The sequence below is a fragment of the Grammomys surdaster genome, unplaced genomic scaffold (genome assembly GCF_004785775.1).
Source record: "Grammomys surdaster isolate TR1022 unplaced genomic scaffold, NIH_TR_1.0 206, whole genome shotgun sequence".
In the NCBI taxonomy this organism is placed as follows: domain Eukaryota; kingdom Metazoa; phylum Chordata; class Mammalia; order Rodentia; family Muridae; genus Grammomys; species Grammomys surdaster.
The window spans coordinates 3,011,465-3,025,036 of record NW_021604651.1 but is presented as its reverse complement, the minus strand read 5'-3'; the positions used below and the strand labels follow the sequence as shown (position 1 = coordinate 3,025,036).

Genomic DNA, 13,572 nt, shown 5'->3' with positions numbered 1-13,572 from the left:
CCACCTCCACCTCCACCTCCACCTCCACCTCCACCTCCACCTCCATCATCATCTTTATCATCATCATTATCATCTCTTACTGAGAGATTTTGATCTAATTTTCTGGCTTCTACTCATTGTTGACTAGTCCTGAGTTTTATTATAAAGAATGATTAAAAACTTACTTGAAGTCAGTGGTTCCTAAGTATTTATCTGCATTAGAATTACTTTGTAACTACAAATATTTGTGTATACATGAGCAAACATGTACACACGCACACACACGTACATAAATGACAATGTATTAGTTTGACATTTATGATCAGAAGCTCAATAGTTTCACAGTGTTTGGTTGCAGACTGGACTGAAATCAGTAGCTGCCCAGTCTAAGAAGTTGGAAGCTACAGAATAATGAGAACAGTGAAGCCCCCAGTGTGAAGATACAGGTTCAAAAGCCATCTTGCAGAATTTATAGTGTAAATTTGGATTTAAAAGCTGAGAATATAATGTTCATAGGCAATGACAACAGGAAGAGTTCATCTGTTTAAGAAGGGTTGGGCATCTAGTAGTGTTTTGTTGGCCTCCGTCTTTTGCTTTTGCCCCATTCCAGATCCCCACCTGATTAGATAGATAATGGCACTGATGCTCAAGGTGACTGTTTTCCATTCAGTTCACTGACACACATGTTGATCACTTCTGGAAGCATCTTCATAGACACACTCAGTAATGGCCAAGATTAACCCTCATGTCTATTAACAGAGTTGCCAGTTTCAAAAATCTGAGGTGAGATCAAGATTAATATTTCTGAAAAGTTATTGGGTCACTCTAATGCTTCTAACTCAGAGATTTCAATTTGAATTGTCTTTATAAACCATATCATTGCCATTAGGATAGATTAAAATCAGAATTCTCTGTCATCTGACCTCTACTTTTAAAAGTCCATTGTTTTCTACCATCCTCCTTTCATTTCATTCCAATTTCTCAAGATCAGTCATGGGATTTATCCTGTTTTTTTGAATGTTCTATTTGCAGATGTCTGCGTACTACTTTTTCTCTATATGTAGGTCTTTACTAGAATGCCATGACTTCTGAAAGGTCTTCCCTGAGCACCCAACCTCAAGAATCTCCCCTTCTTTGCCCTCAGTCTTCAAATCAGTCATTTCTATTATACCATCACCTGTAATTTCACATTGATCATTGTTGGCTGTTATTACTTTTTTTCCATTTATCTTGGTTATTCCATATCCCTTTGTTTTTGTTAGTGGTTGATATGCCTGAGGGACTAACTTTTAGAAAGATGGGTAGAGGGGATAAATGAACAAATTATAATCTAGAAGTACGTGAGTAGTAGCATAGTGAACTAAAAAGTTATGTATGGGAAGGTTATAATCTGAGGGGCTGAGTTTAGCATCTCTGTCCATTATAGTTGTAAATTTTGTAGTGTTAATGATCCTGTATACTTTTTAGCATAAATTTACTTGCATAGCATCACATTTATGGTTCATTTTCTATATCTGTGAGGTAGAACAACTTTGTACAATAGTCTGATTTTCTATTTTACGAGACATCATCTTGTTTGTTAGCACATTTTTGCTTCCATCCTCCAAATCTGACTAAGGGGATGTTGCATGTGCTTCATTTTGTTAGTGTTTATTTATTTATTTATTTATTTATTTATTTATGCCACCCATTGTCCCTCACTTAACTTATAAATTTTGGATTATTTATTTATTCACTTTTTATTGGTTATTTTATTTGTTTATATTTCAAATGTTGTCCCCCTTCCTGGTTTCCTCTCTGCAAGCTCCCATCCCACCCACCTCCCTCTGCCTCTATGAGGGTGCTCTCTCACCCACACACCCAATCCTACCTCATCACCCTAGCAACCCCTTATGCTGGGGGATCGAGCTTCCACAGGACCAAGGGCCTCCCCTCCCACTGATGCCAGATAAGGCAGCCCTCTGCTACATCTGTGGCTGGAGCCATGGGGTTCCTCCATGTGTAATCTTTGGTTGGTGGTTTAGTCCATGGGAACACTAAGGGGGGGGGTTCCAGTTAGTTGATACTGTTGTTCTTCCTGTGGGGTTGAAATCCCATTCAGCTCCTTCAGTCCTTCCCCAAATTCTTCCCTTGGTGTGCCCATGCTTAGTCTGATGGTTGGCTTTAAGCATCCTCTAGTGGCTATTTAACTGAAGATTCTAGGGAAAGGTATCCATGCTGGTGATGTTAGCACAATAGAGAATGAATGATTTCACAGTGTACAATGGGAATAATAGTGAGGAACAGGTGGTGCCACAAGGTAATCATCAGGGCTCAATTAAGGGATTAAAAAATAGGTTTGAGAGATACTGGTTAGTATGGAATTCCTTTTCTAATACCTCATGCCCATGACTGTGTACCTCTTCTATCTGTGTCTTTGTTGTGGAACTATATGCTATAGATTTTTACAAGCAGGACATATTGGACTTAAAACCATGTTCTATTTTCAAATAATCGTGGGAAGAGTCTTTAAAATTTCAGAGCCTCAGTTTCCTCATTTTAAAGATTAGGTTCAACAGAGTTGGAGTGAAGTTTGCCTTCTGAAGAAGCATTCTGGTCTTCTTGGCCAGCCCTTTGGAATGTGAAACACTTGGCCACCACTGTCCTCAATAGTGATATTCATTTAGAGACCACTAGGGAAGTTCTAGCCTATCTCAGTTTATAAAGGCATTGTGTCATGCAGTCCTTCTTGGGTACTCTAGGAGAGACCATTGCTATATATGGCAAGAAGATACTCTGACAGACTATGTTCCTTAGATAAAGTTTCAGAGTTAGAAAACAGTAAGTCAAGTTTTGCCAGGCTCTAATTACTCTACTTAATCTTCCATTCATAGCATTGTTATCTGGGCCACTGTGGGTAAGGTTATAGTGTGTTTTTTTCTTTCTTCCTTCCTTCCTTTCTTTTTTCTTTAATTAATTAGTTAATTACTTTTATATCTCAATTTCATCTTCTCCTCCCTCCTCTTCTCCTAGTTCTTGCTTCTCATCTTCCTACCCACCATGTCCCACTCTTATTTCTCCTCAGAACAGGGGAGGCCTCCCATAGATTTCAACCAACCTTGACATATTAAGTTGCAGTTGGTCCAGTTAGTTTGGCTAAGGGTTTATCTGTTTTGTTGATTTTCTCAAAGAATCAGCTCTTGGTTTCATTGATTCTTTGTTTTGCTCTCTTTATTTATGATTAGCTGATTTCTACCCTGAGTTTGAGTATTTCTACTCCTCTTGGGGGTATTTGCTTCTTTTTTGCTCTAGAGATTTTAATTGCACTGTTAACTCATGAGAAGATAAGTTATAAGTCATAACTGCATGTTAAGTCTGTAAGAATTCACTTATTTCTTTACAACAGCACTTAGTGCTTTAAAATATCCTCTTAGCACTGCTTTCATTCTATCCCATTAGTTTGGGTATGTTGTGCATTCATTTTCACTGAAAGTCTTTAATTTCTTTCTATATATCTTCCTTGACAGTGTTTCACTGAGTAAAGAGCTGTTTAGTTTCCATGGGACTGTATACTATTGTTTCTGTTGTTGTTGAAGTCCAGGTTTAAGCCATGGTGGTCTGGTAGGATACTAGGAGTTATTTGAATTTTCTTTTATCTATTGAGACTCGTGTTTGATGACATGTCCTGTACATATCTGTTAGGTTTTTTTGATTCATAACATCTCTTTAGTTATTAGAGATGTCATCTTGGTGGACTTTTCCCTGAATGAGTATGATGAAGTAGAAACTTATAGGTTCTTTGAAAAGTCAGTTGTGTTAGATGGTGTTTTGCTGGGCCAAACACCTGAAGGAATGTTTTGCTGAAGTGGACACAGGTGAAAGGATGTTCTGCTAAAACAAGTACATGAAAAGACTTGTGATGAAGAAAACTTCTCAAATAGCATGCATGTATTTGACTGCCTTGCATTGTGTAGTTGGACTCCTTTTGTTGGGACTCCATAGAAAATAATGTACCAAAAAACTCCTGATGGTGTGCTAAGGATTCTTGGCTTTCCTGCAGATTTGTACTGATTGATAGAGAGATGTCAGCTGAGACAGACTTACATGGAACTTTAGACTGAAGAGCTGAGGCAAGAACTGTGGTGAGACAAGACCCCTGGTAGACATGTGATGACTTGAGGGAGTATAAATAGAACTTGATGGACAAGGCTGAGCTAGGCTTGCTTATAGAGAGAGCTGTATAAAGCTTATTGGTCTCATGCATCTTCACTGGTCTACACCGCTTTGCTGAGAGAGGCACATTCCTCTTTGTCTTTCTGTCCTCCTGCTGACTTGTGCCATGCTGAAGAGGCTGAGGCTTGACTGTCTCTGCTAGGTAGTGACAGAGCTACTGATTCATATTTGCTATTCTGACTCTACCAAACTGGACTACTAGTATAACTGTAAAGTGGTTGCAAGTGAATTGAGCTGCATGGTTGACCTAGTAAACTTAATACCCTTAAAGAAACTGACCTTTATCCAGAAGCCATCAACTATCAATAACTCCTTTGCTAGGAATGGGGGCTCTTGAGCTTGTTTCCCTTATTTGAAATGTTATTTGGTTTGATCATGTATAGGTCTGTTAAGGACATGTTCTTTGAGTTCATTAGTGTTGTCATGACAAGGAGACCATGTTATGTCCAGTCCTTCCCAACTTCTGGTCATTACAAATTTGCAGTGATTCCCTATATCCTTGGGTGGGTAGTATAGATGCCTCATTCATGGCTGAGTATTCAGCTGACAAGTATTCTCTATACTTTGTCCAGTTGTACATCTCCACTGAAAGAAGAAACTTTCCTAATGTGTTTTAGGAGTTTTACTATTATTCTATGAGTATAGAAACACAGACATAGAGGTCAGTTTGGTATTTCTTCCATTCAGAAAAATAATAGTAGTACATTCACCCTGTGGTCTTAGCCAGATTTACACTACCAGGCTTGCCTTTCCTCTCACGAAGCATGAGAGTAAATAAAAAAAGAAAAGCAGTTGGTTACCCTATAACATCCATGATACTACTGTACACACAGACATATCTTGCCATACTGGTTGTTATTGTGGCTTACAAGGTTGACAGCTGGGTAAGACTCTTGATGACTTCTCCAAGCAGCCTGGATAGCACCTTCTGGTACTATCTTTACTTCTGACAGGTAGTCAGAAGGACAGAAGCTTCCTGGTCAGTACAAACCCTATTTTACCATGTCTTAAGAAAATGAGTTTATAGAGGGTTACCAAGAGCAATGGCAATAACATGTATCTCTGGGTGATGTCCAGAACACTTCTTACATGAACCTTGTTGTAAAACTATCTCACATTTGTCACTGGGCTTTTATTTGGCAAAATATGGCTTCTGAGAGAAGCATTATTTCCTGAGTAGGGCAACTCCAGATAAACTCTTCTATATGGAACTCTGTATATTTTAAAATCTCATAAAACAGTAGATTTCCATATGATGTTTTTAAATATCCATAGTGTTAGTTATACGTCTACTAACTCCCACATCTCTTCACCTAACTCCAGTCTCCCTCTTTACTTAAACTTACCTTTCCACTTGATATCACTGTTCTACTCTGACTTCTTGCCCAGGCTGTTAGAAAGTTTACAACTAGTAGATATGCATTTGGACTTTTCAAACATGCCCAATATTAGTTATTCCCTTCTCCACCCTTTCCTCTGCCCAATCCTCCCATCCCTCCCCATACTTAAACCTCTCTTCTCATTATTTCCCCTTTCTCCTTCATATTACATCTATTTTACTATATCTCCCAGAGCTTTCTAATTAACAGTTGCCTCCAGATATAGTCCTGTACCGCGAATGTTAATGGGGCTGTTGGCTTATAACAGAATTATGTTTAAAGAATCAGTTATTTTAAAGGTGGTTATCCAGAAAGCATAGACTGTATGTACTCGGTGTAGACACAAGTGCATTTATAAATGCTTTCCAAAGTTCCTCCATATGCTAATTTTATTTTCTTCTTAGTTATAGGGATGCAGAAAAGAATTTCCACAATATCTCTAACAGATGCTCCTATGCAGACCATTCCAACAAAGAGGAAATTGAAGATGTCTCAGGAATTCTTCGGTGTACTGCTAATGTACTCGGTATAATAACTATATGTTTTTTTAATATGATTGACAGAGAATATGAGGGGAAGGGAAAGTAAAGGTATGAGTGTTTCATTTTTCTCTTATGTTTGGGGAATATGGTAATTAGAGACCAAGACTTTGTCATTAAATATTTGGTTTTACATCCATGAAAATGTTAGTATGTAAATTACAAACAAGTTCTTTACTTGTAAACTCAAAAAAATTTCTTACATCCTTGGGGAACACTTTCAAATACTTATATGATATTAATATTAGCCTGATATAATCCATACTTCCCTGGTGCTTACCTTCACCTGAACTGTATGATTTTTCTTTCTTCTCAAGATTATACTTTTTTATTTCTTAGATGTCCTTGTTGTAGCATATCAGTGAAGCTTGTCATTTACTAGGTGCCATACTTGGGCTTAGGCCTATGCATCTTGCAGATATCACTATTTTCCTTCAGGATTTTGGATACTCCCACATGGGCAAATGTACTGTTCTAAGTATAACCATGCACGCTGTTTTTTAGTTGAGCTGGATTCTAGAAAAGTATGAAGGCCTTGGTGTACAAGAGTACTCTGCATAGCTGATATCACAGCTGTAATCTGTTTAGCCCTAATTTCTTACAGAAGTTATTTAATTTTTATTGTTTACTTTTATTTTGCTTACTTCATTTGAAGTAAACATAGTTCAGTTATTTTTGAAATTCTTATTTTTCTCTATGCCTCAGATAGGAATATATAGCACATTGGAGGACTAACAATGCCTTCATTGTTTGTTGATTCTATCCCTCCCTGCATTGAAGGCCTAGAAAACGGTTGCTTACCAAAGCCTGGTTCTTAGCCCTCTCCCAATGTGGGGGAAAACTGTTCACAGATAAAATTATTTTCTTCTAATTAGTAGCCATTTCTGTCTACATTCTGTCACATGGTTTGCAAATTGATTTCTGTTCACTTCATGTTAGATTCTTAATAATTATTGTGATAACACAGCAGAGTCTTCCCAAGAGGCCCTTATGCAAGAGAAGATAGATATCAATGGTGCCCTCTGTGCTTATGGCTTTGAGTGTTAAATTGTTGCATTATTTCAATTCCAATGTCTGTTGCATGCCAAGATAATCTAATTTTAGTTGTCTGAAAAAAATGAATATTTTAAAGCAGTAATATGCAAAGCCTAATTTTAGTTTGCATTAGATGTAAAAATATGCTTGTACTCCTATAAAACAGGACATTTTGTATTTTACCAGAAATTGTGCTGGTTTACTGGTGCAGTGAAATGTGTATCATAAGGGCCTGTGCTGTGTTTGTTTTGAACATGTTGCCACTTGGTACCATGGCTTGGATTTAGCTAGCAATAAAAGGACAGAGATAGAATGAGTGTAGAGAATTAAGGGGGTGAGATTAGAAACTATGTCATGTTCTTGGCTATAATGAATTAAATATCAGTATAATTATGACATTCTCATCATTTATTAATCATTCTATTCATTTATATTTCAAATGATATCCCACTTCCTGGTTACCCCTTCACAAACCCCCTATCCCACAACTTTCCTCTCATCTCTCCCTTTGCCTCTATGAAGGTGCTATCCCCCATTCACCCACCTTCTTCTGCTCCAACAATCCAGCATCCCTCCTATGCTGGGGCATCAAACCTCCACAGGGCCAAGGGCATCTTCTCCCATGGATGTCAAACAAGGCCATCTTCTGCCACACATGTATCTGGAGCCATGTATCCCTCCCTGTTTGGTTGGTGGTCTCGTCCCTGGGAGCACTAGGTGGTCCAGCCAACTCATGTTGTTCTTACTATGGGGTTGTAATCCTCTCAGCTCCTCCAGTCCTTCTGACAGCTCCCCCACTGGGGTCCCTGAGCTCAGTCTGATGCTTGACTCCAAGCATCCATATCTGCATTTGTCAGTTGCTGGCACAACTGCCCAAGGAACAGCCATACCAGGTTCCTGTCAGCAAGCACCTCTTGGCAATGGCAACAGTGTCGGGTTTGGTGTCTGCAGACAGGCTGGATCGCCAGGAGAAGCAGTCCCCAGATGTCCCTTCCTTAAATCTCTGCTCCATTTTTTGTCTCCTTTCTTCCTTTGGACAGGAACATTTCTGGGTTAAAAACTTTGTGACGGGTGTGTGTTCCCATCCCTCAACTGGGGCAGGGCATACCTATTTACAGGAGGTGGTCACTGTAGGTTCTATCTCTCCTTCTCTGCACATTTCGGCTAAAGTCATCCTCATTGGGTCCTGGGAGCCTCTTGTTTCCCTGGCATCTGGGACCCTTCATTGGCTATCTGCTATTCCTCATCCCCCTGCGACATACTTCTATTTGATTTCCTGACCCTCTGTACCACTCTCTCATCCCCTTCAGTACCTGATCCTGCCCCCTTATTTTCTCTCCTTCCTTTCTTCTTCCCAAGACCCCCCTCCCTCCACCTCCTGTGATCATTCTATTTCCCCCTCAATGCAGGACTGAAGCATCCACACCCTGGTCTTCCTGTTAAGTTCCATATAGTCTGTGAGTTTTACCATGGGCATTGAGAGGTTTTAGGCTAATATCCACCTTTCAATGAGTACATACCATGTGTGTTCTTTTGTGTCTAGGTTACCTTACTCAGGATGATATTTTATAGTTCGATCCATTTGCCTGTGAATTTCATGAAGTCCTTGTTTTTAAAAGCTGAGTAATTCACCATTGTGTAAAAGTACTACAATTTCTGTATACATTCCTCTGTTGAGGACATCTGGGTTGTTTCCAGCTTCTGGCTATATAAATAAGGCTATTATGAACATAGTGAAGCATATATCCTTGTTATATATTGGAGCATCTTTTGAGTATATGTACAGTAGTGGTATAGCTAGGTCTTCAGGTAGACTATTTCCAATTTTCTCAGCAACAGCCATGCTGATTTCCAAAGTGATTATTACCAACTTGCCATACTATCAGCAGTAGAGGAGTGTTCGTCATTCTCCATATCCTCAACAGCATCTACTGTGACCTGAGTTTTTGATCTTAGCCATTCTGACTGGTGTCAGGTGGAATCTCAGTGTCATTTTGATTTGCATTTTTCTGATAACTAAGGCTGTTGAACATTTTCTTTAGTGTTTCTCAGCCAGTGAAGATTCCTCAGTTGAGAATTCTCTGCTTAGCTCTATACTCCATTTTTGAATGGGGATATTTGGTTGTCTGGAGTCTACCTTTTTGAGTTTTTGTATATTTTGGATATTAGCCCTCCGTCTGATGCAGGGTTGGTAAAGATCTTTTCCAAATCTGTAGGTTGCCTTGTTGTCCTATTGACAGTGTCCTTTGCCTTACAGAAACTCTTCAATTTTATGAGGCCCTATTTGTCTATTGTTGATCTTAGTAGAGAGTAAGCATTTAGTGTTCTGTTCAGGAAAATTTCCCCTGTGCCCATGTGTTCAAGGCTCTTTCCCACTTGCTCTTCTATTAGTTTCAGTGTACCTGGTTTTATGAGGAGATCCTTGATCTACTTGGACTTGAGCTTTATACAAGGAGATAAGAACAAATCAATTTGCATTCTTCTACATGCTGACTTCCAGTTGAACAAGCACCATTTGTTGAAAATGTTGTCTTTTTTCCACTGGTTGATTTTAGCTCCTTTGTTAAAGATCAAGTAACCATGGGCATGTGGGTTCATTTCTGGGTCTTTGATTCATCCCATTGTTCTACCTGCCTGTTTCTGTACCAATACCATGTAGTTTTTAATCAGTAATGCTCTATAGTAGAGCGATTTCTCCAGAAGTTCTTTTATTATTGAGAATAGCTTTTACTATCCTGGGTTTTTTGTTATTCCAAATGAATTTGAGAATTAGTCTTTCTAACTCTAAGAAGAATTGAGTTGGAATTTTGATGAAGATTGCATTGAATCTGTAGATTGCTTTCAGAAAGATGGCCAGTTTTACTATATTAATCCTACCAGTCCATGAGTGTGGATCTTTCCATCTTCTGAGATCTTTGATTTCTTTCTTTAGTGACTTGACATTCTTGTCATACAGATCTTCCATTTGCTTTGTTAGAGTCACATCAAGATATTTTATATTATTTGTTACTATTTTGAAGGATGTTCTTTTCCTAATTTCTTTCTCAGCCCATTTATCCTTTGAGTAGAGGAAGGCTACTGATTTGTTAGAGTTAATTTTATATCCAGCCACTTTACTCAACTTGTTTATCAGCTATAGGAACTTTCTGGTAAAATATTTGGGTTGCTTATGTTTACTTCCATATCATCTTGAAGTAGTGATATCTTGACTTCCTCTTTCAAAATTTCTATATCTTTGATATCCTTTTGTTGTCTAATTGGTCTTGAGTACTATATTGGATAGGTCAGAAGAGAATAGGCAGCCTTGTCTTGTCCCTGATTTTAATGGGAATGCTTTGAGTTTCTCTCTATTTATTTTGATGTTAGCTATGGGTTTGCTGTATATTCTTTTTAGTATATTTATGTATGGACCTAGAATTCCTGATCTTTCTAATCTTTTTCAACATGAGTGAGTGTTGCATTTTGTCAAAGGCTTTTTCAGAATCTAGTGAGATGATCATGTACTTTTTTCCTTTGAGTTTGTTTATATTGTGGATTACATTAATGGATTTCTGTATATTGAACCCTCTTTGCATTCCTGGGATGAAGCCTACTTAATCATGGTGAATGATTGTTTTGATGTATTTTTTGGTTCACTTTGTGAAAATTTTGTTTTTGCATTAATATTCATAAGAGAAATTGGTCTGATGTTCTCTTTCTTTGTTGGGCCTTTTTGCGGTTTAGGTACCTGTAACTGTGGCATCATAGAAAGAATTGGGTAGTGTTCCTTCTGTTTCTATTTTTTTGAATATTTTATTACATCTTCTTTGAAGGTCTGATAGAGTTCTACACTAAACCATCTGACTCTGGGCTATTTTTGGTTGGGAGACTTCCAATGACTACTACTATTTATTTAGGGGTTATGGGACTGTTTAGATGGTTTAACTGATTCTGATTCAACTTTGGTACCTGGTATATGTCTAAAAAATTAACCATTTCATCTAGATTTCCCAGTTTTGTTTAATATAGACTATTGTAGTAGGATCTGATTATTTTTTGAATTTCATCAGTTTCTGTTGTTATGTCTCCCTTTTCATTCCTGATTCTGTTAATTTGGATACTGTCTCTGTGCTCTCTAGTTAGTCTAGTTAAGGGTTTATCTATCTTGTTATTTTTTTTTAAAAACAAGCTGCTAGTTTTGTTGTTTCTTTGTATAGTACTCTTTGTTCCTACTTGGTTGATTTCAGCCTTGAGTTTGATTATTTGCTGCCATCTACTCCTCTTGGGTGTATTTGTTTCTTTTTGTTCTAGAGCTTGCAGATCTTGCAGATGTGATGTTAAGCAGATAGTGTATGATCTCTCCAATTTTTTATGGAGGCACTCAGGGATAGCGTTTTCCTCTTAGCAATGCTTTCATTGTGTCCGACAAGTTTGAATATGTTGTGCCTTCATTTTCATTAAATTCTAAAATGTCTTTAATTTCTTTCTTTATTTCTTCCCTGACCAATTTATCACGGAGTAGAGAGTTGTACAGCTTCCATGTGTATGTGGGCTTTAGTGTTTTTTTTTTTTTTTTTGTTATTGAAGATCAGCCTTAGTCTGTGGTGGTCTGTTAGAATACATGTGATTAATTCAATGTTCTTGTATCTGTTTTGGTTTGTTTCATGTCTGCTTATATGGTCAATTTTTGAGAAGTACCATGAGATGCTGAGAAGAAGGTATATTCTTTTGTTTTAGAGTTAACTGTTCTGTATATATCTGCTAAATCTATTTGGTACATAACTTCTTTTAGTTTCGCTGTGTCTGTGTTTAGTTTTTGTTTCAATGATCTGTCCATTGATGAGAGGGGCATTGAAATCTCCTATTATTGTGTGAGACTCAATGTGTGCTTTGAGCTTCAGTAAACTTTCTTTTTTGAATGTGGCTGCCCTTTCATTTGGGGGCATAGATGCTCAGAATTGAGATTTCATCTTGGTGGATTTTTCCTTTGTTGAGTATGTAGAGTTCTTCCCCATTTTTTGATAACTTTTGGTTGAAAGTCTATTTTATTGCATATTAGAATGGATACTCCTGCTTTTTTCGTGGGACAATTTGATTGGAAAATTTTCCCAGCCTTTTATTTTTGAGGTAATATCTGTCTTTCTCACTGAGGTATGTTTCCTGTATATAGCAAAATGCTGGGTCCTGTTTACATATCCTTTGTCTTTTTATTGGGGAATTGAGTCTGCTCATGTTGAGAGATATTAGGGACCAATGATTGTTGCTTCCTGTTATTTTTGTTGTTAAAGGTGGAATTATGTTTGTGTGTTTCTATTCTTTTGGGTTTGTTGTGAAAAGATATTTTTTTCTTTTTCTTGGGTGTAGTTTCCCTCCTTGTGTTGGACTTTCCTTCTATTATCCTCTGTAGAGCTGGATTAGTAAAGATACTGTCTAAATTTGGTTTTGCCTTGGAGTACCTTGGTTTTTCCATCTATAGTAAGTCAAATTTTTGCTGGGTATAGTAGCCTGGACTGGCATTTTTGTTCTCATAGGTTCTGTATGACATCTGTCCAAGATTCTCTGGCTTTAATGTCTCTGTTGAGAAGTCTGGTGTGATTCTGATAGGTCTGTCTTTATATGTTACTTGACCTTTTTTTCTTACTGCTTTCAGTATTCTTTCTTTGTTCTGTGCACTTGGTGTTTTAATTGTTGTGTGACTGGAGGGATATTTTTTTCTGGTCCCACCTGATAAAATAATAGTGACATTTGCCTTTTCACTGCAGTACATGATCTTGCTTCTCTCTATATTCTTACTTGGATCTTAGCCAAAGACTGAGAAGCAGTGTCATTTGTCATCTCTAAAATTTAATATTAATAGTGTTTTTAAAGCTTAGCAATTGTCATGTTTTCCTGTCTGTTTCTCATTAAAAGTGTAACGAATAAAAACAACCTCTGCTACCTCTGTATACTTTCAACAAATACATACTATATTAAATATTTTTTATACTGTTTTGTAATTCTGAGTGCTTTCCCAAGACTTTAATACTTTGCATAGAAACTGCGTAAAACATGCATTGATTATGGAATGTGCCCATGGTGCTAATCCATTAAAACTTCTGTTTTGCTTTCATAAAAATAAATCTCTAGGATTGAATTAGGTAGCACTGTATCATGAGAAGTATAAAAGAATTTGAGATTAACTTTGAAGGAATGTGACAGAATTAGACTCTGTTGCTGATGCTTTCAGTACAAGATTTGTATAGATAGTCTTTTGTACTATCTATCACCTATTATCTGTGTATCTATCATCTATCTATCTATCTATCTATCTATCTATCTATCTATCTATCTATCTATCAAGACTCCCAATGACTAATAAATAAAACTCCACTAAAATGTCCAGCACTAAAGTCATGAATGTGGGGCTTTCTTACCCCCACATTACTAGTGCTCATTGTCTGAAAATGTCC

General features: G+C 37.5%; 1 protein-coding gene across 1 annotated transcript in view; it reads left to right on the top strand.

The window, feature by feature from the left end:
- The window catches only part of Gucy1a2 (guanylate cyclase 1 soluble subunit alpha 2), a 326,716-nt gene that overhangs the window by 34,622 nt on the left and 278,522 nt on the right, over positions 1-13,572 (top strand). Inside the window, exon 3 of the mRNA XM_028771399.1 lies at positions 5,975-6,096. Coding sequence (XP_028627232.1) covers positions 5,975-6,096 — 122 coding nt within the window. The remainder of the gene's footprint in view (positions 1-5,974; positions 6,097-13,572) is intronic.